The sequence below is a fragment of the Bos grunniens genome, chromosome 8 (assembly GCF_055505025.1).
Source record: "Bos grunniens cultivar Pamir isolate PY7600 chromosome 8, Bosgru_T2T1.0, whole genome shotgun sequence".
Classification (NCBI taxonomy): domain Eukaryota; kingdom Metazoa; phylum Chordata; class Mammalia; order Artiodactyla; family Bovidae; genus Bos; species Bos grunniens.
In genome coordinates this window covers 65,926,790-65,949,636 of record NC_141172.1, presented here as the reverse complement: position 1 = coordinate 65,949,636, position 22,847 = coordinate 65,926,790, and the positions used below count along the sequence as shown (strand labels likewise).

At 42.0% G+C, this 22,847-nt stretch overlaps 1 protein-coding gene across 2 annotated transcripts in view; it reads left to right on the top strand.

Annotated features, from left to right (window-relative positions):
- The first annotated feature begins 7,399 nt into the window (after positions 1 to 7,399).
- SLC18A1 (solute carrier family 18 member A1) overlaps positions 7,400 to 22,847 on the top strand; it is a 55,955-nt gene continuing 40,507 nt past the window's right edge. For both annotated transcript variants that reach the window (XM_086414397.1, XM_086414396.1), the window contains exons 1-5: positions 7,400 to 7,926; positions 14,105 to 14,298; positions 16,382 to 16,596; positions 19,072 to 19,432; positions 20,031 to 20,089. In XM_086414397.1, the coding sequence (XP_086270523.1) occupies positions 16,473 to 16,596; positions 19,072 to 19,432; positions 20,031 to 20,089 (544 nt within the window). In that variant the 5' untranslated portion in view covers positions 7,400 to 7,926; positions 14,105 to 14,298; positions 16,382 to 16,472. The remainder of the gene's footprint in view (positions 7,927 to 14,104; positions 14,299 to 16,381; positions 16,597 to 19,071; positions 19,433 to 20,030; positions 20,090 to 22,847) is intronic.

Sequence of the window (22,847 nt, the reverse complement as noted above, 5' to 3'; positions counted from 1 at the left end):
TTATTTTTAATTTTTTATTATTTTATTTACTTATGGTTGCGCTGGGTCTTTGTTGATGTGTGCGGGCTTCCTCTAGTTTCAAAGAGCGGGGGCTACTCTTCATTGTGGTGCTCAGGCTTTTCATTGCAGTGGCTTCTCTTGTTTTGGAGCACAGGCTCTAGGGTGCATGGACTTAAATAGTTGCAGCACAAGGGCTCAATAATTGAAGCACATAGGCTTAGACACTCTACAGTATGTGGGATCTTCCGGGACCAGGATTGAACCCATGTACCCTGCATTGGCAGGCAGACTGTTAACCACTGGACCACCAGGGAAGTCCTAACCTTCCTAGACTTTAGACCATGCTTTTTTTTGCTCTATAGCACCCATAGCTGCCCAGTTCTGGCTCTGTCCCCTAGTATGCTTTTGGATAAATCTGGAAGATTCCCTCTGATGCAGGCTAATTCTAGATGAGCTGCTCTTATATCCATGTAGGGGAACTTTGGAAGACCAAATTATTTCTAAGACAGGTGGGTGCTCCTGATGATCTGAAATGAGGATTCCAGACCAAGCTCTGACCTTGTGTCTGTCTGAAGCCCCTTCTTTGCTTGCAAAGATGACCTGGGGACAAGCTATACTTGGAACATCTGGGATTCTCAGGAAAAATTCTAGGGGTTTATTCTAATTTGGATCATTTCCACTTTTCCATCAGTTGTCATGGCAATGTGCACGTACGTCTCAACATCAGAGTCTGACCGTTGCCAGAAAAAGGCCTTATTTCCTGGCTTACTTATGATATGATGGGAGGTACAGTGAAAGCTTGAGTGACATTTTTTTTTTCTTTAGCTAAGACAGCACAAGAGATGATTTATTGTACACAGTTTACACTCAGCCACAACTGAGAAGAGAACTAGTCTATAATATCACAGGTCCAGGGCAAAGGACCAAAAGGGACCACTTTGATATGAGCAAGGTGGGTCTCTCAAAGGTGGTTGAGGTGATCAGAATGGCCATAGATATTCCAGTTCCACTGAGACAAGTTCTAGATTGTAGGCATGCAGTCCAACAATTAGTACCAGTGTCCCTGGCCTCTGGCTTCCCTTGTTTCTGTTGCTTCCTTGGGTGTACAAGTTCACTTGGACCTCTGCTCATGTTTCTTCTTTTGTGCTTCAGCCTGCACATTCGATTCTTCCTCCACTTTGCTCTCATATCACAGAGGTTTCTCAAAAGATGGCGTTAAGGCTGAGAGCTTGAGTGACATTTTTTAGCAAGCAATGCATATCGAATGAGGCTTCCCAAGTGTCTCAGTGTGTAAAGAACCTGCCGGCAATGCTGGAGATGTAGGAGATGCAGGTTCAATCCCTGGGTTGAGAAGATCCCCTGGAGGAGGGCGTGGCAACCCACCCCAGTATTCTTGCCTGGAAAATTCCATGCACAGACGAGCCTGGTGGGCTACAGTCCATAGGGTTGCATAGAGTTTGACACACTGAAGTGACTGAGCATGCGTGCGTGCATATTGAGTGAGCACTGATAATGCACTCTGTCGTGCTAGGCACTGGAAAGCATCTGAGGAACTAGAGAACACTGGGCTAAGGTCTGTAACCTCAGGCAGACAGATTCTCTGACCCTGTGTCACGTCTTTTTTTTAAATTGAAGTGTAATTGCTTCACAATGTTACATTAGTTTCTGCTGCACACTGTGTCACATCTTTAAAGTGAAGGTAACCTTACTATGGGGCTTTCCTGGTGGCTCAGTGGTAAAGAATCTGCTTGCCAGTACAGGAGACCTGGGTTCAATCTCTGGGTTGGGAAGATCCCTTGGAGGAAGAAATGGCAACTCACTCCAGTATTCTTGCTTGGGAAATCTCATGGACAGAGGAGCCTGGCAGGCTACAGTCCACGGGATCACAAAGACTCAGACACGACTTAGTGATTAAACAATAACAAACCTTACTATAAAGAATGTTTCTAAGGAAGTGAAGTGAAAGTTGCTCAGTCGTGTCTGACTCTTTGTGAACCCAAGGACTATACAGTCCATGGAATTCTCCAGACCAGAATACTGGAGTGGGTAGCCTTTCCCTTCTCCAGGGGATCTTCCCAACCCAGGGATTGAACCCAGGTCTTCTGCATTGCAAGCAGATTCTTAACCAGCTGAGCCACAAGGGAAGCCTTGTTTCTAAGGAGCTAAAGGCTAAATTGTAGAGACAAGATTAACACGTACGATTTGACAGTGAGAACATGTAAAAGAACATGGGATGACTTGCTGGAATGCTTAAGTGGCAACAGAAAGGTCATCTAGGACTTAGTGAGGTCAAGTTAGTCTCCACAGAAAGGCAGATCTTTTTGATTAGACAGAATTTGGAGCTAACTTGAATTAGGGAGCAACATTGCGTGTCCCATGTGATTGTTGAGTAAGGTTGCATAGATTCTCATGGTTAGCAAGACGTAATAGCTCTGAAGCAGTTCATGGTGGGTAGTATGGCACCCCACTCCAGTACTTTTGCCTGGAAAATCCCATGGACGGAGGAGCCTGGTAGGCTGCAGTCCATGGGGTCGCTAAGAGTCGGACACGACTGAGCAACTTCACTTTCACTTTTCACTTTCATGCATTGTAGAAGGAAATGGCAACCCACTCCAGTGTTCTTGCCTGGAGAATCCCAGGGATGGGGGAGCCTGGTGGGCTGTCATCTCTGGGGTCACACAGAGTCGGATGTGACCAAAGTGACTTAGCAGCAGCAGTGCATTTTGAAGAGGAATTGATTTTAAGGAACTTAAGAGTTTGGAAATTCCCCCAACAAATAGAGGAATTCAGTCAGAGCAGAGTCAATGTGTTATTATTTTTCTGATAAGTGCATAGGATCTAATATGTACCTTCCATGTGCCGGCTGTATTTCTAAGTGCTTGCTGCTAATTTACTCACTGAATCTTCACAGGAACTCAATAAATTAACAAAGCACTATAAATTAGCAAAGTTACCAAAAACTCTCTGAGGCACAGAAAAATTAGATAGTTTCTCCAAAGTCTCACAGCAAATAAATGGCAGAAGTAAGACCCAAACTCTGCTAATCTAGGTGCTTCGTCTCTGTTTCCTGGTATTTGTGGAAAGATATTTATAGAAAGCATGGCTTTTGTTCCTATGAGAAATTACAATTGGCCTTTCATACACACGCTGAAGCTTGGACATTTCCACAGGCCCTCTGATCGATGGTTTGTAGGATGGTAGCTCTTCCAACTCTGGTCTATGAATTAAAGTTAATAAGAAGGGACTTCCCTGGTGGTCCAGTGGTTAAGACTCTGTGCTTCCAAAGCAGGGGGTATGGGTTCGATTTCTGGTTGGGGAACTAAGATTCCACGTACCTTGCAGTGAGGTTGAAAAAAAAATTTTTTTTTTTTAATAAAGTTAATAAGGGGCCATGACTGAGGCTCTAATTCTAAGGGTTAGCAGTGGATTTTAAAACCCTCAGTCCTGGTTGTGGAATTCTGCTCACATTCTCAAGGATGGGTACATTTGGTAGCTGAATTCTGAATGGAAGGTTGAATTTCCTTATTTTCATTCTTAAGCAATAGGTTCTGGGAAACAACAAAACTCCTTCGGGGCTTCCAATATCCCAGCCAGTATTATGCTCAGAGAGGCAAGAATGTTTATAGATATTGTGGACAATAGTAATAAATAGTTACAGAGCATCTCTACTGGGCAAGATTTCAGGTGCTGTGTGGAATACAAAGTTGACTAAGATTAAAAAGAAAAGAAACTGTGCTTAAGTAGTTTATAGTCTAGAAACAGATAACTTAATTCAAGGAAAAATGTCACAAATGTTATATTATATCTCTGCATCTGGCTTTTGGTCAGCCTTATTCTTTTTTGTTTGTTTGTTTTGTTTGGAGGGTTTTTTTACATTTTATTTTTATTTATTGGAAGAAATATTAAAAAAAATTTTTTTTTAAATTTTGGTTCTGCTGAGTCTTTACTGTGGCCTTTGGGTTCTTCACTGCATGCTTTCAGTTCAGTTCAGTTGCTCCATCGTGTCTGACTCTTTGTGACCCCATGAATCGCAGCACGCCAGGCCTCCCTGTCCATCACCAACTCCGGAGTTCACCCAAACTCATGTCCATCGAGTCGGTAATGCCATCCAGGCACCTCATCCTCTGTCGTCCCCTTCTCCTCTTGCCTCCAATCTCTCCCAGCATCAGAGTCTTTTCCAATGAGTCAACTCTGCATGAGGTGGCTAAAGTACTGGAGTTTCAGCTTTAGCATCAGCCCTTCCATTGAACACCCAGGACTGATGTCCTTTAGAATGAACTGGTTGGATCTTCTTGCAGTCCAAGGGACTCTCAAGAGTCTTCTCCAACACCACAGTTCAAAAGCATCAATTCTTGGGCTCTCAGCTTTCCTCACAGTCCAACTTTCACATCCATACATGACCACTGGAAAAACCATAGCCTTGACTAGATGGACCTTTGTTGGCAAAGTAATGTCTCTACTTTTGAATATGCTATTTAAGTTGGTCATAACTTTCCTTCCAAGGAGTAAGCATCTTTTAATTTCATGGCTGCAGTCACTATCTGCAGTGATTTTGGAGCCCAGAAAAATAAAGTCTGACACTGTTTCCGTGGTTTCCCCATCTGTTTCCCATGAAGTGATGGGACCAGATGCCATGATCTTCGTTTTCTGAATGTTGAGCTTTAAGCCAACTTTGTCACTCTCCACTTTCACTTTTATCAAGAGGCTTTTTAGTTCCTCTTCACTTTCTGCCATAAGGGTGGTGTTATCTGCATATCTGAGGTTACTGATATTTCTCCAAGCAATTTTGATTCCAGCTTGTGCTTCTTCCAGCCCAGCGTTTCTCATGATGCACTCTGCATATAAGTTAAATAAGCAGGGTGACAATATACAGCCTTGACGTACTCCTTTTCCTATTTGGAACCAGTCTGTTGTTCCATGGCCAGTTCTAACTGTTGCTTCCTGATCTGCATACAAGTTTCTCAAGAGGCAGGTCAGGAGGTCTGGTATTCCCATCTCTTTCAGAATTTTCCACAGTTTATTGTGATCCACACAGTCAAAGGCTTTGGCATAGTCAATAAAGCAGAAATAGATGTTTTTCTGGAACTCTTGCTTTTTCAATGACCCAGCGGATGTTGGCAATTTGATCTCTGGTTCCTCTGCCTTTTCTAAAACTAGCTTGAACATCTGGAAGTTCACGGTTCACGTATTGCTGAAGTCTGGCTTGGAGAATTTTGAGCATTACTTTACTAGCGTGTGAGATGAGTGCAGTTGTGCGGTAGTTTGAGCATTCTTTGGCATTGCCTTTCTTTGGGATTGGAATGAAAACTGACCTTTTCCAGTCCTGTGGCCACTGCTGAGTTTTCCAAATTTGCTGGCATATTGAGTGCTCCATGGGCTTCTCTTGTTGTGGGGCACAGTTTCTAGAGCACACGAGATCCGTAGTTGTGGTGCACAGGCTCTCTAGCTGTGGCGTGCAAGCTTAGGGCATGTGGGTTCTTAGTTTCCTCATCAGAGATCGAACCTACTTCCTCTATATTGTAAAGTGGACTCTTTACCACTGGGCCACCAGTGAAGTCTCAGGTTATTTAAATTCTATTGTTGTTGTTCAGTAGCTAAGTCATGTCCAACTCTTTACAATCCTGTGGAATGCAGCATGCCAGGATTTCCTGTCCTTCACAATCTTCCAGAGTTTGCTCAAACTCATGTCCATCAAGTCAGTGATATCATCCAACCATCTCATCCTCTGTCATCCCCTTCTCCTTCTGCCTTCAATCTTTCCCAGCAACAGGGTCTTTTCTAATGAGTTAGCTCTTTACATCAGGTGGCCAAAGTATTGGAGCTTCAATTTCAGCATTAGTCCTACCAACAAATATTCAGGGTTGATTTCCTTTAGGATTCACTGGCTTAATCTCCTTGCTGTCCAAGGGACTCCCAAGAGTCTTCTCCAGCACTGCAGTTCAAAAGCATCAATTCTATGGCTCTCAGCTTTCTTTAGGGTTCAACTTTCACATCTGTACATGACTACTGGAAAAACCGTAGCTTTGACTATCCCAACCTTTGTCATCAAAGTGATTTCTGGTTTTTAATATGCTGTCTAGTTTTGTCATAGCTTTTCTTCCAAGGAGCAAGTGTCTTTTAATCTCACAGCTGCAGTCACTGTCCGTGGTGATTTTGGAGCCCAAGAAAATAAAATAATTAAAATTCTATAGTGCTTTACAATTTTGGGGATAGCTTCCCTGATGGCTCAGAGGGTAAAGTGTCTACCTGCAATATGGGAGACCCAGGTTCGATCTCTGGGTCAGGAAGATCCCCTGGAGGAGGAAATGGCAACCCACTCCAGTATTCTTGCCTAGAAAATCCCATGGACGGAGAAGCCTGGTGCAGGCTACAGTCCATAGGGTTGCAAAGAGTTGTACACACCTGAGAACTTCACTTTCTTTCTTTCTTACAATTTTTAAAAGTTGCACACAGATAATTTCATGTGATCTCATAATAATCCTCCCCCCTCCCTATATTGGCCAGTTTTGTTCTTAACCAACTCCTGCATAGACACAATGGATACTAAAGGAAAGGAGGTGGGAACACTGACTGGTAAGATGTAGCTGGGGCTGTGTGTCCTGAGCAGAGCAGACTTGAGTCAAATTAGGCAGAGCTGGTACGCCCTGGTCATCAGGGGGAAATGCCAGGTTAAGGGAGGACTTTGAAATGACATAACGAGAGGCAGTAAAAAATTAGAAAGGAGGGCCCTGACCAGAGAGGAGAAGATGAAGGGGTGTTGATAGTAGGTAGAGAGTTCCAGATAGCCAAGCGTACAGACATGAGGCTTAGGACTGTATTGAAGAATCAAAGGAAAAAGAGTGAGATAGCCAACTCATTGGAAAAGACCCCAGCGCTGGGAAAGATTGAGGGCAGGAGAAGAAGGGGGTGACAGAGGATGAGATGGTCGGATGGCATCATCGACTCAAGGGACATGAGTCTGAGTAACCTCTGGGAGATGGTGATGGACAAGGAAGCATGGAGTCGCATAGAGTCAGACACGACTTAGTGACTGGGCAACAGCAACAAGCAGATGAGAAGCAACAGGCAGAAGCACCCATCACGGACAAGTCACACCAGGGCACTCTCCTACCATGTTCTGCACTGTAAAAGGACAGCTGCAGGCTCCCCTGGGTGGCACTGGCCAAAGGAAATTCAGACTGAGTCTGGAGGGACCTGGCTGCAGGGATAAGGGAGCTAATTTCTGGGTCTGCTGCCTTCATAGGCAAGGCTTTCTCCTTAAGAGCACTGAGGGAGAAAGGAAGCTAGTGGGCATGTGGGGAGGTGGTTGAATGTCCCCATCCTCAGTCTACTTATTTATTGCTGTTTATTACTTATTTATTGGTGTTTTAAACGTCTCTTTTCCATTTATCTGAAACAGGCTCTTTCCCCGGTTTACAAGACAAAGACATTCCTATGGGGACATAGATCCCATTTGCAGGGCCCACAGATGGCTCAGTGGTAAAGAATCTGCCTGTCAATGCAGGAGAAGCAGGAGACACAGGTTTGATCCCTGAATCAGGAAGATCCCCAGGAGGAAGAAATAGCAACCCATTCCAGTATGCTTGCCTGGAAAATTGCATGGACAGAGGAGCCTGACGGCCAGCTGGTTCGGTCAAAAAGAGTTGGACATGACTGAGCGACTGAGCATGCACACACAATGCCATGTAGATCACAGCCATTAATGCAACAATCCCCTGGCTGCCTTTTTAGAAGCCTCTGACAAGAACCAAACCTCTCCAGTCTGAGGCTGGAATGCTGACCTATACTTGATATAAGAGGAAGTTGGGACTGATTGTTAAATATCTGAAAGCAAGAGAAAGAGGAAGCAATGAGAAACAAAAGCACCCTCTGTGTCCCAGTCACAGGACCATTTACTCTGGCAGGCCACGTGGACCACAGCCAAATGTAAGTGTAATTGGGTTATATATGTTCTTTGGTCTGGAGAAAAAAGCTGTCTGTCTGATGATGCTGTGTTCCAGCCACTTTAACTGGAGTGATAACAGAACCACTGTCAAAGAGCCTCTAAGTTCTATTTCAGTTCCAGATTATTCTCAACAGGCTGATCTGCCTAGAAATGGATTACTCCTGGGGACTCAGCATCTACAAGTCTAATGACACACAGACTGAGCTCTTACTTTTACTGGTGACTTTTTATTTTTAAATCTTTTCAAAATAATTTGCATAATAAAGAAATCTATAGTTTTTGCCATTTAGCATCAGTCAGTTCAGTTCAGTCGCTCGGTCGTGTCCAACTCTTTGTGACCCCATGGACTGTAGCATGCCAGGCTTCCCTGTCCATCACCAACTCCTGGAGCTTACTCAAACTCATGTCCCTTGAGTCAGTGATGCCATCCAACCATCTCATCCTCTGTTGACCCCTTCTCCTCCTGCCTTCAATCTTTCTCAGCATCAGGGTCTTTTCCAGTGAGTCAGTTCTTCCCATTCAGCTTCAGCATCAGTCCTTCCAATGAATATTCAAGACTGATTTCCTTTAGGATGGACTGATTGGATCTCCTTGAGTCCAAGGGACTCTCAAGAGTTTTCTCCAACACCACAGTTCAAAAGCATCAATTCTTCGGTGCTCAGCTTTCTTTATAGTCCAACTCTCACATCCATACTTGCCTACTGGAAAAACAATAGCTTTGACTAAGTGGACCTTTGTAGGTAAAGTAATGTCTCTGCTTTGTAATATGCTGTTTACTTTTCTTCCAAGGAGCAAGCGTCTTTTAATTTCATGGCTGCAGTCAGCATCTGCAGTGATTTTGGAGCCCCCCAAAATAAAGTCTGTCACTGTTTCCACTGTTTCCCCATCTATTTGCCATGAAGTGATGGGACCGGATTCCATTTAGCAATTAGATGATGGAACTGTTATGCCATTTAGCATAACCACTAATATAACTTAGGTATATTTGTCTTATGTTGGAGAAGGGCATGGCAACCAACTCCAGTATTCTTGCCTGGAGAATCCCATGAACAGAGGATCCTGGTGGGCTACAGGCTATGGGGTTGCACACGACTGAAGCAACTGAGCACGCACGCATGCATTTGTCTTATGCATATGAAATTTTTATAGATTAAAAAATTGCAACGCACATAAAATTTAAAATTGATTATAATAAAATTCACATAATAAAAAAATTATCATCTTAGCCATTTTAAAGTGAAAGTTCAGTAGCATTAAGTATATTCATATTGTTGTGCAACCAGCCAAACTCTGGAAGTTTCTTAGCTTGCAAAGCAGAAACTTACTTCCTCCTCCCTCCAGATCCCTGAAACCTTTTTACTTTCTGATTCTATGAATTCCACTACTCTAGTTAGCTCAAATAAGTGAAATCAACAGCATTTGTCTTCTTGTGACTGGCTTATTAAACTTAGCCTAATGTCCTGAAGGTTTATCCACGTGGCATGTGTCAGAATGTCCTTCATATTTAAGGCTGAAAAATATTCCACTGTGTACAAATATCACATTTGTTTATCTGTTCATTCATCAGTGAACACTTGGCTTACTTTCCCCTTTTGACAATTGTGCACAATACTACTGTGAATTTACATAAAGTTTTATACTCTACTTTCTTACTTCCCAATGTAATATTTCAGTTCAGTCACTCAGTCGTGTCCAATTCTTTGCGACCCCAGGAATCACAGCACGCCAGGCCTCCCTGTCCATCACCAGCTCCCGGAGTTCACTCAGACTCATATCCATCGAGTCAGTGATGCCATCCAGCCATCTCATCCTCTGTCGTCCCCTTCTCCTTCTGCCTCTAATCCCTCCCAGCATCAGAGTCTTTTCCAATGAGTCAACTCTTCGCATGAGGTGGCCAAAGTACTGGAGTTTCAGCTTTAGCATCATTCCTTCCAAAGAAATCCCAGGGCTGATCTCCTTCAGAATGGACTGGTTGGATCTCCTTGCAGTCCAAGGGACTCTCAAGAGTCTTCTCCAGCACTACAGTTCAAAAGCATCAATTCTTCGGCACTCAGCTTTCTTCACAGTCCAACTCTCACATCCATACATGACCACAGGAAAAACCATAGCCTTGACTAGACGGACCTTTGTTGGCAAAGTAATGTCTCTGCTTTTCAATATGCTATCCGGGTTGGTCATAACTTTCCTTCCAAGGAGTAAGCGTCTCTTAATTTCATGGCTGCAATCACCAAATGCAGTGATTTTGGAGCCCCAAAAAATAAAGTCTGACACTGTTTCTACTGTTTCCCCATCTATTTCCCATGAAGTGATGGGACCGGATGCCATGATCTTTGTTTTCTGAATGTTGAGCTTTAAGCCAACTTTGTCACTCTCCACTTTCACTTTCATCAAGAGGCTTTTTAGTTCCTCTTCACTTTCTGCCATAAGGGTGGTGTCATCTGCATATCTGAGGTTATTGATATTTCTCCCGGCAATCTTGATTCCAGCTTGTGCTTCTTCCAGCGCAGCGTTTCTCGTGATGTACTCTGCATATAAGTTAAATACGCAGGGTGACAATATACAGCCTTGACGAACTCCTTTTCCTATTTGGAACCAGTCTGTTGTTCCATGTCCAGTCGAACGGTTGCTTCCTGACCTGCATACAGGTTTCTCAAGAGGCAGGTCAGGTGGTCTGGTATTCCCATCTCTTTCAGAATTTCCTACAGTTTCTTGTGATCCACACAGTCAAAGGCTTTGGCATAGCCAATAAAGCAGAAATAGATATTTTTCTGGAACTCTCTTACTTTTTTAATGATCCAGCGGATGTTGGCAATTTGATCTCTGGTTCCTCTGCCTTTTCTAAAACCAGCTTGAACATCTGGAAGTTCACGGTTCATGTATTGCTGAAGCCTGGCTTGGAGAATTTTGAGCATTACTTTACTAGCGTGTGAGATGAGTGCAATTGTGCGGTAGTTTGAGCATTCTTTGGCATTGCCTTTCTTTGGGATTGGAATGAAAACTGACCTTTTCCAGTCCTGTGGCCACTGCTGAGTTTTCCAAATCTGCTGGCATATTGAGTGAAGCACTTTCACAGCATCATCTTTCAGGATTTGAAATAGCTCAACTGGAATTCCATCACCTCCACTAGCTTTGTTCATAGTGATGCTTTCTAAGGCCCACTTGACTTCACATTCCAGGATGTCTCGCTCTGGGTGAGTGATCACACCAACGTGATTATCTTGTCATGAAGATCTTTTTTGTACAGTTCTTCTGTGTATTCTTGCCATCTCTTCTTAATATCTTCTGCTTCTGTTAGGTCCATACCATTTCTGTCATTTATGGAGCCCATCTTTGCATGAAATGTTCCTTTGGTATCTCTAATTTTCATGAAGAGATCTCTAGTCTTTCCCATTCTGTTGCTTTCCTCTATTTCTTTGCATTGGTCGCTGAGGAAGGCTTTCTTATCTCTTCTTGCTATTCTTTGGAACTCTGCATTCAGATGCTTATATCTTTCCTTTTCTCCTTTGCTTTTTGCTTCTCTCCTTTTCACAATAGGTCCTTACTGTTTACCTAGTTTTTTAATATATATACCTGACTTCTATATACAGTAGTATATTTTTTATATGCTTTATATAAGTAGTATATATTTTATATACAGTAGTATGCATATGGAGAAGGCAATGGCACCCCACTCCAGTACTCTTGCCTGGAAAATCCCATGGATGGAGGAGCCTGGTAGGCTGCAGTCCATGGGATCGCTAAGAGTCAGGCACGACTGAGTGACTTCACTTTCACTTTTCACTCTCATGCATTGGAGAAGGAAATGGCAACCCACTCCAGTGTTCTTGCCTAGAGAATCCCAGGGATGGGGAAGCCTGGTGGGCTGCCATCTATGGGGTTGCACACAGTCGGACACGACTGAAGCAACTTAGCATTATGTATATATTAATCCCAAAGTCCTAATTTATCTCCCCCATCTCTTGTCTTTCAAATTATAAAATATCCATATCTTTTAAGGTAGTAATTGCACTTTTAAAGAATCTATTCTAAGAAAATAAGCTAAAATATAGGGGAAATATCACAGGTAATATAAATGTAATATTTAGGTATAAACATGTATATTTTTTCCAGTTTGACATATAGCCTTCATAATAAACCTTTTTTCCTTGTTTTAGCATCAACATTTCAGTCCTTAAAATCCATACACTTAAATCTTTTTCTACAGTTGGACATTGAGATGTTTCTAACTTTTCCCTCGCTGCTGATAAAAATTTTGTACCTGTGATATTTCCCGTATATTTTAGCTTATTTTCTTAGAATAGATTCTTAAAAAGTGCAATTACTACCTTAAAAGATATGGATATTTTATGATTTGAAAGACAAGAGATGGGGGAGATAGGAGTTTGGGATTAATATATACATACTACTGTATATAAAATAGGTAAATAGTAAGGATCTATTGTATGACACAGGGAACTGTACTCAAAAATAACCTATAATGGAAAAGAGTCTGAAAAAATTTATACATACATATTAATATATAACTGAGTCATTCAAAACTTGGAACTAACACAACATTGTAAATTAACTGTTCATCAATTTAAAAAATTATCCCAAAGCAGAAAATGAAAAAAGACGAGATAGAAAGCCAAATTGCTCATTAAAAGAATTGTATCTATTTGCACACTAATAGTGTATTTGAATTTATATTTCCCTTTATTCATAGTGAGCTTCCCACGTGGCTCAGTGGTAAAGAATCCTCCTGCAATGCAGGAGTCAAGGGTTTGATCCCTGGATTAGGAAGATCCCCTGGAGTAGGAAATGGCAACCCACTCCAGCATTCTTGCCTGGGAAATTCCATGGACAGAGGAATCTGGCAGGCTACAGTCCATGGGGTCTCAAAGAGTTGGACACAACTGAGCATATACTCACACCAGCTTTTCCCCCGCTAACTTTAGAAATTTAAACAGGAGGAAGATAAGAACTCACCTCTGTTTGATAGACAACACTCTGATTATTAACAATGATGAGCATTTATGAGAACACTCCAAACTTGGCTAGTCTGTAAGTAGTAGTATGGCTACAGTTAACTGAAAATATATAATTGTAACCTTGCCAACTTCTTGAGTTTTAGCCCAGTAAGACCTGTATTGGAATTCTGACCTCAAGAACTCTAAGATAATATGTTTGTGTTGTTATAAGCCATTAAGTGTGTGGTAATTTGTTATATCAGCAATAGCAAGCTCATATACTCACCTCCTCCTGTTTCTGTTGTTTCCTTCCTATTTCTTTTTCCAGTTTTTCTTTAAATCTCTCTCTTTTTTTTAAGCCCTAAGTTGAAAATTCCCTAGTTAATTTAGACAATTAGGAGGGGCTACAACTTGCACAGTTAGGGAAAGTCTGCTGCTACTCTGCTCAAAAGTTGTATTTGCTCTTTTATAAATTATTTATGTTCTTTGCATGAGCTTCCCAGGTGGTGCTAATGGTAAAGAACCTGCCTGTTAAAGCAAGAGTCACAAAAGTTAGATCCCTGGGTCAGGAAGATCCCCTGGAGTAAGAAATGGCAATCCACTCTAGTATTCTTGCCTAGAGAATCCCATGGACAGAGGAATCTGGCGGGCTACAATCTGTGGGGTTGAATAGAGTTGGACATGACTGAAGTGACTTAGCATTCATGTTCTTTGCCCTAATGATGACTCTTCAATGTCATAGAAGTATAGGGCCACTCCAAGCTTCCATAATGAGCCATACTCTCTCATGTAACCCATCCATCCAGTCATCAACACAAGAAGTATTTACTGGAGGCTGCTATGTGCTAGGCATTGAGCTAGCATTGGGGTATAAAAATGGAAGTGCACAGTCGATGCCTCCAAAGAGGCCACGGGAGTTGGATTTTTATACTTGAGAATTGCAGTTTGTTTGTTTTTTTTGTCTTTTTTTAATTGGTCCTGTGGGTGTTCTAATATTTGTTGATTTCCAGAAAGCAACTGGATATGTGGAGCTCTTTGACTAAGTAACAAGGGACAAGATCTGTACCCTGGTTCCGTTGTATCTTCCAATTTGTATTCAGACCGAGACAAAAGTTAACGTGTTTGATGATAGATAAGCGTGGATGGAAAACAGTGTAGCTCAGTGCATCTTTGTTTAGGATGATTTCTCCCCGCTCTTTGTGCTCTTCAGTGCTGCTTTCCTCCCTGTGACGCAGGGAGCTAAGGTTCCAATTAAATCTTTGTGGACAAAGGGCACACGTGGCCTCCTCAGATAACCTGTGGCAATAAACCCACCAGAAGGCACACTTTATGAGAAAAGTCCGTGCTGAACTGTTAACAGCTGGCAATACCTCACTGAGTACCTGATACCAGGTGAACTCTAAGGTAAGATGTTTCTCTCTCTGGCCACATTTAATCCTTCTTTATAATTTGTGTCTCTGAATAGAGAGTTATGACTTTAAAATTTACTACTGATTTGTTGACAAATTCCTGGTTTTGTTTGGTTTGTTGTTCCCTTTGGTTTTGATCACTTATATATTTTTGGTCTGTTCTCAGAGTACTTATTTTATTCCATTTTACATCTTTTAGTTTTCCATTGTTTTTCTTTTAGTCTTTTCTTATTTTCTTATGTATGCATTTCTTATATATCCTAAGTCAGTTTGTATTTAGAAATAGCTTTTCCTTATATTCAGAGAAATGAAGGTTCTTAAATGATTTGCAGGCATTTTCTGCTTATTTCTTAATTTCTGATCTGAAAATTTGGTTCCATGGGCACTCCTCAGTCACTTGGATCTGTAGTGTGGATGGTATTTTTCCTCTAGCCCTTGCCTTAGAACAGAGTAGCTCACTGCTTGGATATTTCCAACATGTGAAGTTGGCTATTGAACCCCGATGATAATCATTTAAAATTATTTCTTTCTTATATTATGGAATTAGTTAATTCTAGAATAATTAAGTTATAGAATAACTCAAAAAGAAGATAATTTGTCATTGATTATAATAACTCTTGTGTGGCTCTTGTGTGTATATCTTTCTATTCTTTTAAAATGGTGCATCTATATTTTTTATATAATTGAGATCAGGCTATAAATACAGTCTAATATCATTTTTTCTTAACATATTAATGATATTTTCTAAATCATCAAAATTATTTGAAAACATTATTTTTGAGAACTATTTATATTCTACCATCGAAATGTATCATTTCTTCACTAACATAAATAGGATTATTTATTTTAAACATTTAATTATTTACTTGAAAATATTTGTATTTCTGATTATTTTCTTAAGATAGGTTTCAAATGAAGGGGAACACAATTTTTTGAGCCTGATATGTTTCTTGACAGTAATCTATTTCAAACATTATAAAACTGGAATTGTTGATGCTACAGCAGAAACAACATAAAAGAAAGTGGAATTCTTCCCAGCAACTGTTCTTACCTGAAGTTTAACATAGTGCTGTGACTTCTTGCTGACTAAAGAGGTGAAGTCCTAAGTAGAAAATGAGTCATCAAAACTAGGATTTTACTTACACAGAGTAGCACAAATTTCTGAGCAAGCTTAAACAAAAAAATAGATGTGTTTCTAGTACCACAGAACAAGGAAAGGGCGTGGGGTACTTTCCTGCAAGTTAAAAAAAATAATTGGGGATTTTGTTCTAGTTTGTCACTAATTGTGTGACCTGAGACAAACCTCTTAGCTTCTTGAATCTCAGATTTCTCATCTGTGAGATGAAAAGGCTGGTCGAGGTTAGTGTTTCTCGCTGGCAGCAAAAGTTTTAATAACACTGTGGCACATGGGCTACTTTGGGGTGGTACATAGATGTAGAATATTATTTTTTTGATATAGCACATAAAGTTATGTTTTTAAACAATAGTGTTTCAGCTTTTAAACGAGTGGCTTTAGAGGAAAAGATTAAGTAAATAACAATACAAGTAGTCCTCAGATATGCCATAAACTACCAAGGTGGTGTGCAAATGTCTGATGTTTGAGAAACACAGGACTCCATGATACTCTATAAAGCCTGCTTAATGTGCAGGGTAAAGTTCCAGATATAAAAAGCTGATAAGCAGTGCTTTCTTGGAAGGCATTCCAGGAATGGGTTATGGAGATGTGTAAGAAGAGAACAGAGATGCGAGCACGGAAAAGTTCAAATACCATCTGATCTTTGGGAGTTTGGGATTAGCCGATGCAGACTATTATATACAGGATGGACAAACAAGGCTAGGGAACTATATTCAGTATCCTGTGGTAAACCATAATGGAAACGAATATGAAAAATAATATATACATAGATATAACTGAATCACCTTGCTGTACAGCAGAAATTAACCCAACATTGTAAGTCAACTATACTTCAAGAAAATATTTTTAAAAAGTGAAAAAAACAAACCAAAACAAATACCATCCTATCTTTTGAACTCTTTGTGCTTCTCATTTTAATCATGAGTTTCACTTTTCTGGACAGAATTTCTCCCTTCTTTCTGCAAAGATCTGTAACTATAACAGGATCCTCCCTGAGAACCTGGTGGAGAAGTTGCCCTGGCCCAGCCCTCAGCATGCTCAGGACAGTCTTGGATGCTCCTCAGCGGTTACTGAAGAAGGGGAGAGAATCCCGGAAGCTGGTGCTGCTGGTGGTGTTTGTTGCTCTGCTCCTGGACAACATGCTGCTCACTGTGGTGGGTACGTTTGGGGGTCTCGGTGCTGGGGGTTAATTTGCTCTGTGCCCCAGGGGGCAGCATGTGCTCTGTTAGAGCTCTGCAGTGAATGGACTGGAGACTTTTTCCTTTTGTGCTTGAAGACACCAAGATTGCTAAGGATTGGAGGAAACAGCAGGAAATGGAGTCTGAAACTTACCAACCTTTGCTGAAAGACCCCAGAGGTTCAAAGAGAAGGGGGTTCAGAGAGTATCTGATGAAATCAAAGAGCCTGACCTGGAGCCAGAACTTGAAATCCTTTTCTTCCTCCCCCTACTCCTTTCCAGGGTGCTAATTATTCCAAAGGCCTCTGGGATAGTGAGTAACTTCTCACTGTGTTGCTTTTGTCTGTTCTGTCAAAATAACACACTCTATGCTGTGCTTAGTTGCTCAGTCATGTCTGATTCTTTGCTACCCCTTGGACTGTAGTCTGCCAGGCTCCTCTGTCCATGGGGATTCTCTAGGCAAGAATACTGGAGTGGGTTGCCATGCCTTCCTCCAGGGAATCTTCCTGATCCAGGAATCGAATCCGGGTCTCCTGCATTGCAGAATTGCAGGTGGATTCTTTACCAGCTGAGCTACCAGGGAAGCCCAACATATTCTATGTAGATTTCCATCTCCTTATCCAAATCTTATTTTCCTGTGGCTCATCCCCTCCCAGTTCTTCTTTTTAAGTTGGTAGTATACTAATCTTTACATTTAGTTATGCAGGTATATAAATGGTTGACAACATATTTCCCCTCGGATAAAATGCATGCATGCATGCTGTGTCGCTTCAGTTGTGTCCAACTCTTTGAGACCTTCTGGACTGTAACCCACTGGGCTCCTCTGTCCTTGATATTTTCCAGGCAAGAATACTGGAGTGGATTGCCATGCCCTTCTCCAGGGGATCTTCCCCACCCAGGTATTGAAGCCATGTCTCATTATGTCTCCTGCATTTGCAGGCAGTTCTTTACCACTAGCACCACCTGGGAAGTCCCTTGGGTAAAATATATGCTTCTAAACAAGAATCTTCTCGAGGCAAATTGTAGATCCAGTACAGTCAGTTCTTATTTGTGGTAATTATGCTCTACAAAGTTTCTGTGAACATTGGGTTTATTTATCTATATTCACATTTATTTATGGCTTCACTTGGGGCATGCTGGGTCTTAGTTTCCTGACCAGGGGTTGAACCCATGACCCTGCAGTGAAAGCATAGAGTCTTAGCCACTGGACTACCAGGAAAGTCCCTGAGCACTGGACTTAGTCAGTTAATATTTAGTCAGTTGCCTGCAATGCAGAAGCCATAGGAGACTCAGGTTCGATCCCTGGGTCGAGAAGAACCCCTGAAGGAGGGCATGGCAACCCACTCCCGTATTCTTGCCTGGAGAATCCTATGGATGGAGGAGTCTGGTAGGCTATAGTCCATAGAGTTGGGCACAACAGAACTGACTTGGTGTACACACATGCATGCATGCATTTAGTCAATTAATATTTTAATAACAAATAATTGCTCCTTGGGAAAATACACACATATACATGCATACCCCATATAGATTATAATCTTAAATTTTTAAAAAATGTTATCTGTCCTGGTAGATTGTATTTTTTTTTTTTTTTACAAAAGAGATAGTGAGGTTCAGAAGTGTTAAGTGACTTGCCTGAGGCAGCTCCACTAACAGGTGCCGAGTAGATTCAAGCTCTGCGCAACTGGCCCCAGAGCAGCACGTTCTTGTCCTGCACTGCTCCTCCCCACCTCATGCTCCGCATATCTGTGTGAGAGTGAAACAAGAAGGCAGAGTCGGCCTTGTTCAGCCTCAGGTGCAAAACTGAACATCTGATGACTCAGTGTTTTCTGCATGTATGTCTGAGAAAAACCATACTAGCTCTGTGAGCATTGATTTTGGTGATTACAAATAAATGTTAGCCAGTGAGTGAATGAGCCAATATGGAATCCATGAATAACAAGGACCAGCTGTATGATGGTTAGAATTCAGAACTTGGGCTAATAGGATAATTTGGGCAGACACAGTCTTTTTTTTTTTTTTGGCTGTGCTGGGTTCTTTTTGTGGCTCACAGGTTCTTTGTTGATGCAGCCGGGCTTTCTCTAGTTGTGGTGACTAGAGGCTACTCTATAGTTGCAGTACATGAACTTCTTATTGCAGTGGGTTCTCTTGTTGCAGAGCACAGGCTATAGGGCACAGGGACCTCAGTAGTTGTGGCACACATGTTTAGTTGCCCCACAACATGTGGGATCTAAGTTCCCAGACCAGGGATCGAACCTGTGTCCTCAGTTGAAAGGTGGGTCCTTAACCACTGGACCACCAGGGAAGTCCTGGCACAGCCTTTGAGTAGACTTCAGATCATGTCACTTAGACATCTCCATGAGCATCAATCTGGATTGTGTGGTAATGTCCCTGAATTGACTAATAGTCAAAAGACAATCTGGCCTTAGCGCTCATGACTTGTACTTCACTTTCAGTGCCCATTGTGCCCACCTACCTCTATGCCATAGAGTTCAAAGACATCAACGGTTCTCTGTACCTCGGCTCTGCCACAACTACCCAGCCTTCCCTCACTCCCGCCTTTTCCACCATCCTCTCCTTCTTTGAAAACAACACTGTGGCTGTTGAAGAAAGTGTGCCCAGTGGCATAGCAAGGACAAGCAGCATTTCTGGCACCATCTCCCCTCCAGTCACTGAAGCCATCCCAGCACACGGAAACAACTGCTTTCAAGCCACAGAATTCCTGAAGGAAGAGAACTTATGGGTTGGGGTTCTATTTGCTTCCAAGGCTCTGATGCAACTTCTGGTCAACCCCTTCGTGGGACCTCTTACCAACAGGTATCTTGATGGGTGCAGTGCCATATAGGGGACTCAGGGACTCAGAAATAGGAGGATGGGCTAAGATATCATAAAGATGGTTAGAAGGGATAAAGGTGATTACTTGTCTGCATCCCAGGCAGTCAGCTCTTTGGGAAAGACAACGCAATATTGGCGTAATGCCACGAGTTTCAGGTTTTCTTTGTAACATCATGACTGTTTAGTACCAAGAAGAGAACCAGTGAACAGAAGTATTCTATTGGTATTATTTCAGTGCCCTGGAACATGGTTTAAATGGGGAAAGGGTGGAAATAGGACAAGCCTATTGCAGTCTAGAGTGCTGGCCTCTTAATACTTCATGGTTGGGATTATTCTGATGTTTCAAAAAGATATGCACTCTGCTTAGGTTATCTTTTCTGGAAAAGAGGATTTGGGTCCTGGCTGACAGGTAAATTTGCCTGTTGATTTATATGTATTCATGTATCATATTCCATCTCTATAACCTGCATTCAGAGACACTCAAATAACCACATTTCTGTTCCCAATTACATGAAACAATATAGTGCAAATATATGGATGGCTATTGGACTTGTATCTCTTTTTTTTAATTCCCTTTTAGGATCGGATATCACATCCCCATGTTTGCTGGCTTTGTTATCATGTTTATCTCCACAGTTAGTAAGTAATTTGTTCCTACTATTCTTCACTTCATTGATTAACTTTGATTTTATCGCGTGCATTACAGGGAAGATAGCAGAGTCAAGTTAGCTAGACATCTGACTAAGTGGCCTATGACACTGATTTAAATGCTTTACAGTTTTGTTATGAGGACCAGAGCAGTAGAGACAACTTAGTCTGTGTGGCATTTGTATCTGTGCTCAGTTGCTCAGTTGTATCTGACTCTTTGTAACCCCTTGGGATTATCCCAGCAAGAATACTAGAGTGGGTTGCCATTCCCTCCTCTAGGGGATCTCCCTGACCCAGGGATCGAACCTGAATCTTCTGCATCTCCTTCCACTGGCAGGTGGATTCTTTACCACTGAGCCAACTGGCAGGCCCGGCATTTGTATATTACACTGTAAAAGAACAGATAGTTCACTTCATTCAGCTGGGGAAAATTGTGAAGGCTGTTTTAATATGTATAATATAGTGTGTGTGTGTGTGTGTGTGTTTGAGTAATCCCTTGAATGAGTTTAGTACAAACCTCCCATCTTTGAGAATAGGTCGTAGTATTTTGATTTACAAGGGTAAAGGGCAACTAACAAAAAATCTAAATTGGTCAATAGCAACTGGCAAATTCGAAAAAGTTTACTGCCTTCAAAGCCTTCAAGGAAGGCCATGAAAGGTTATAGATTTAGAAAATAAATTTGCTAAGGAAACAAGAAAGAGAAAGACAAATAGTCTACCTAGCATCAGATAAATGTTCCAAATAAAATGGAGATAAAATAAGAATATTAAGTGAAATAAAATATACCTGGAAATTGACCCTGAAAAAATAAGAAAGAATGAATATGGGGTGAGGGTGAGGGGGTGGGGAGAGGTTAATAAAGGGGAAGGCAGCTTGGTGCCTCTGCTGCCTCTCCTCCAAGTAACACACCCATACTCCCTCTTGTTTCTCTTTTCCACATTATTTGTTTATTTATTTATTTGTGGCTGTGCTGGGTCTTTGGTGATGTGTGTGGGGTTTCTCTAGTTACGGTGAGTGGGGGCTGCTCTCTAGTTGCAGTGTGAGGGCTTCTCATTGTGGTGGCTTCTCTCGTTTCAGAGCACAGGCTCTAGAGTTCATGGGCTCAGTGATTTTGGTTCAGGGGCTTAGCTGCCCTGAGGCATGTAGGATCCTCTTGGCTCAGAGATGGAATTCATGTCTCCTGCATTGACAGGCAGATTCTTAACCACTGGACCACCAGGGAAGTCCCTCCCTCTTATGTTTCTTATTACCTTTCTATTACTTTTCTGTTTTTCCTATTGATCCTCCTGAAGTTTCCATCCCTTCCAGCATAGAACTTGACTCTTTTCTACCAGTGCCTAACAGGAAGTTGTTTCATTCAGGGCTAGAAGGTACAAAGTGCAGGAGCTCCATGAGTGAAGTTCTATCTGAGACCATCAGCCTACTTGCGACATTCTAGTTGAATCACAGAAAACGAAGAGCTTGAAGTTGGAAATCTTTATTGAACTTCTAGGAGCTCAACCTAGGCTGAAAGTGATGAAACTGAAAGTTGCTCAGTCATATCTGACTCTTTGCAACCCCATGGACTATACAGTCCATGGAATTCTCCAGGCCAGAATACTGGAGTGGGTAGCCTTTCCCTTCTCCAGGGGATCTCCCCAACCCAGGGATTGAACCCAGGTTTCCCACATTGCAGGCAGATTCTTTACCAGCTGAGTCACAAGGGAAGCCCAAGAATACTGGAGTGGGTAGCCTGTTCCTTCTCCAGTAGATCTTCCTGACCCCAGAATTGAACTGGAGTTTCCTGCATTGCAAGTGGCTATCAGGGAAGCCACCGAGCTATCAGGGAAGCCCCAACCTATGCTAAGCAGTAAATTAACAAGTAAGAAGGTGCTCTGTTTCATCAAATGAGATAGATATAATTCATTTCTATGGTGCATATGTATGCCTTGATGGTGAAAAGTCACTGAGGGAATGTAAAGAATAAAAAGATGTGGTTCTACACGTCTTAGAGTTCTAGTAACTCCAAGATTTCTTATTTATTTTTGGCTACTTTGAGTCTTCATTGTGGCAAGCAGAATCCTTCGTTGTGTTGTGTAGGCTTCTCTCCAGCTGTGGTGCCTGAGCTCCAGAGTGCATGGGCTCTCTAGTTTGCAGCACACGGGCTCTCTAGTTGAGGACTGAATGGGTTCAGTCATTGCCACACATGAGTTTAGTTGCCCCAAGGCATGTGGGATCTTAGTTCTCTGACCAAGGATTGAATCCCTGTCCCCTTCATTGGAAGGCAGATTCTTTTTTTTTTTTTATAAACTCCATTAATAAAAAACTTATTTATTTATTTATTTGCTTTATTTTTGGCTGTGCTGGGTCTTCGTTGCTGTGCACGGCCTTTTTCCGGTTGTGGTGGATGGGGGATATTCTCTCAATCTCATCGTTGCGGTGGCTTCTCTTGTTGCAGAGCACAGGCTAGTTGTGGTGCGTAGGCTTAGTTGCCCTACAGCATGTGGGATCTTTCTGGACCAGGTATCCTGTCCACGCCCCCGGCATTGGCAAGTGATTCTTGACCACTGGATCCCAGGGGCTTCTCTCGGCACTTGATGCCTGCCTGAAAGACACGACAAACACGCTGCAAAATAAGATAATGCAGTGTGCTGGTGGATCCCATACTTTTTAGCATAAGGTCCTTGCCTGATTCTCTGACAAGAACTCAGGTTTTGAAAGCTTTCTTATCTACCAAACTGTGTGTATTAAGTAATAATTATTATTTCT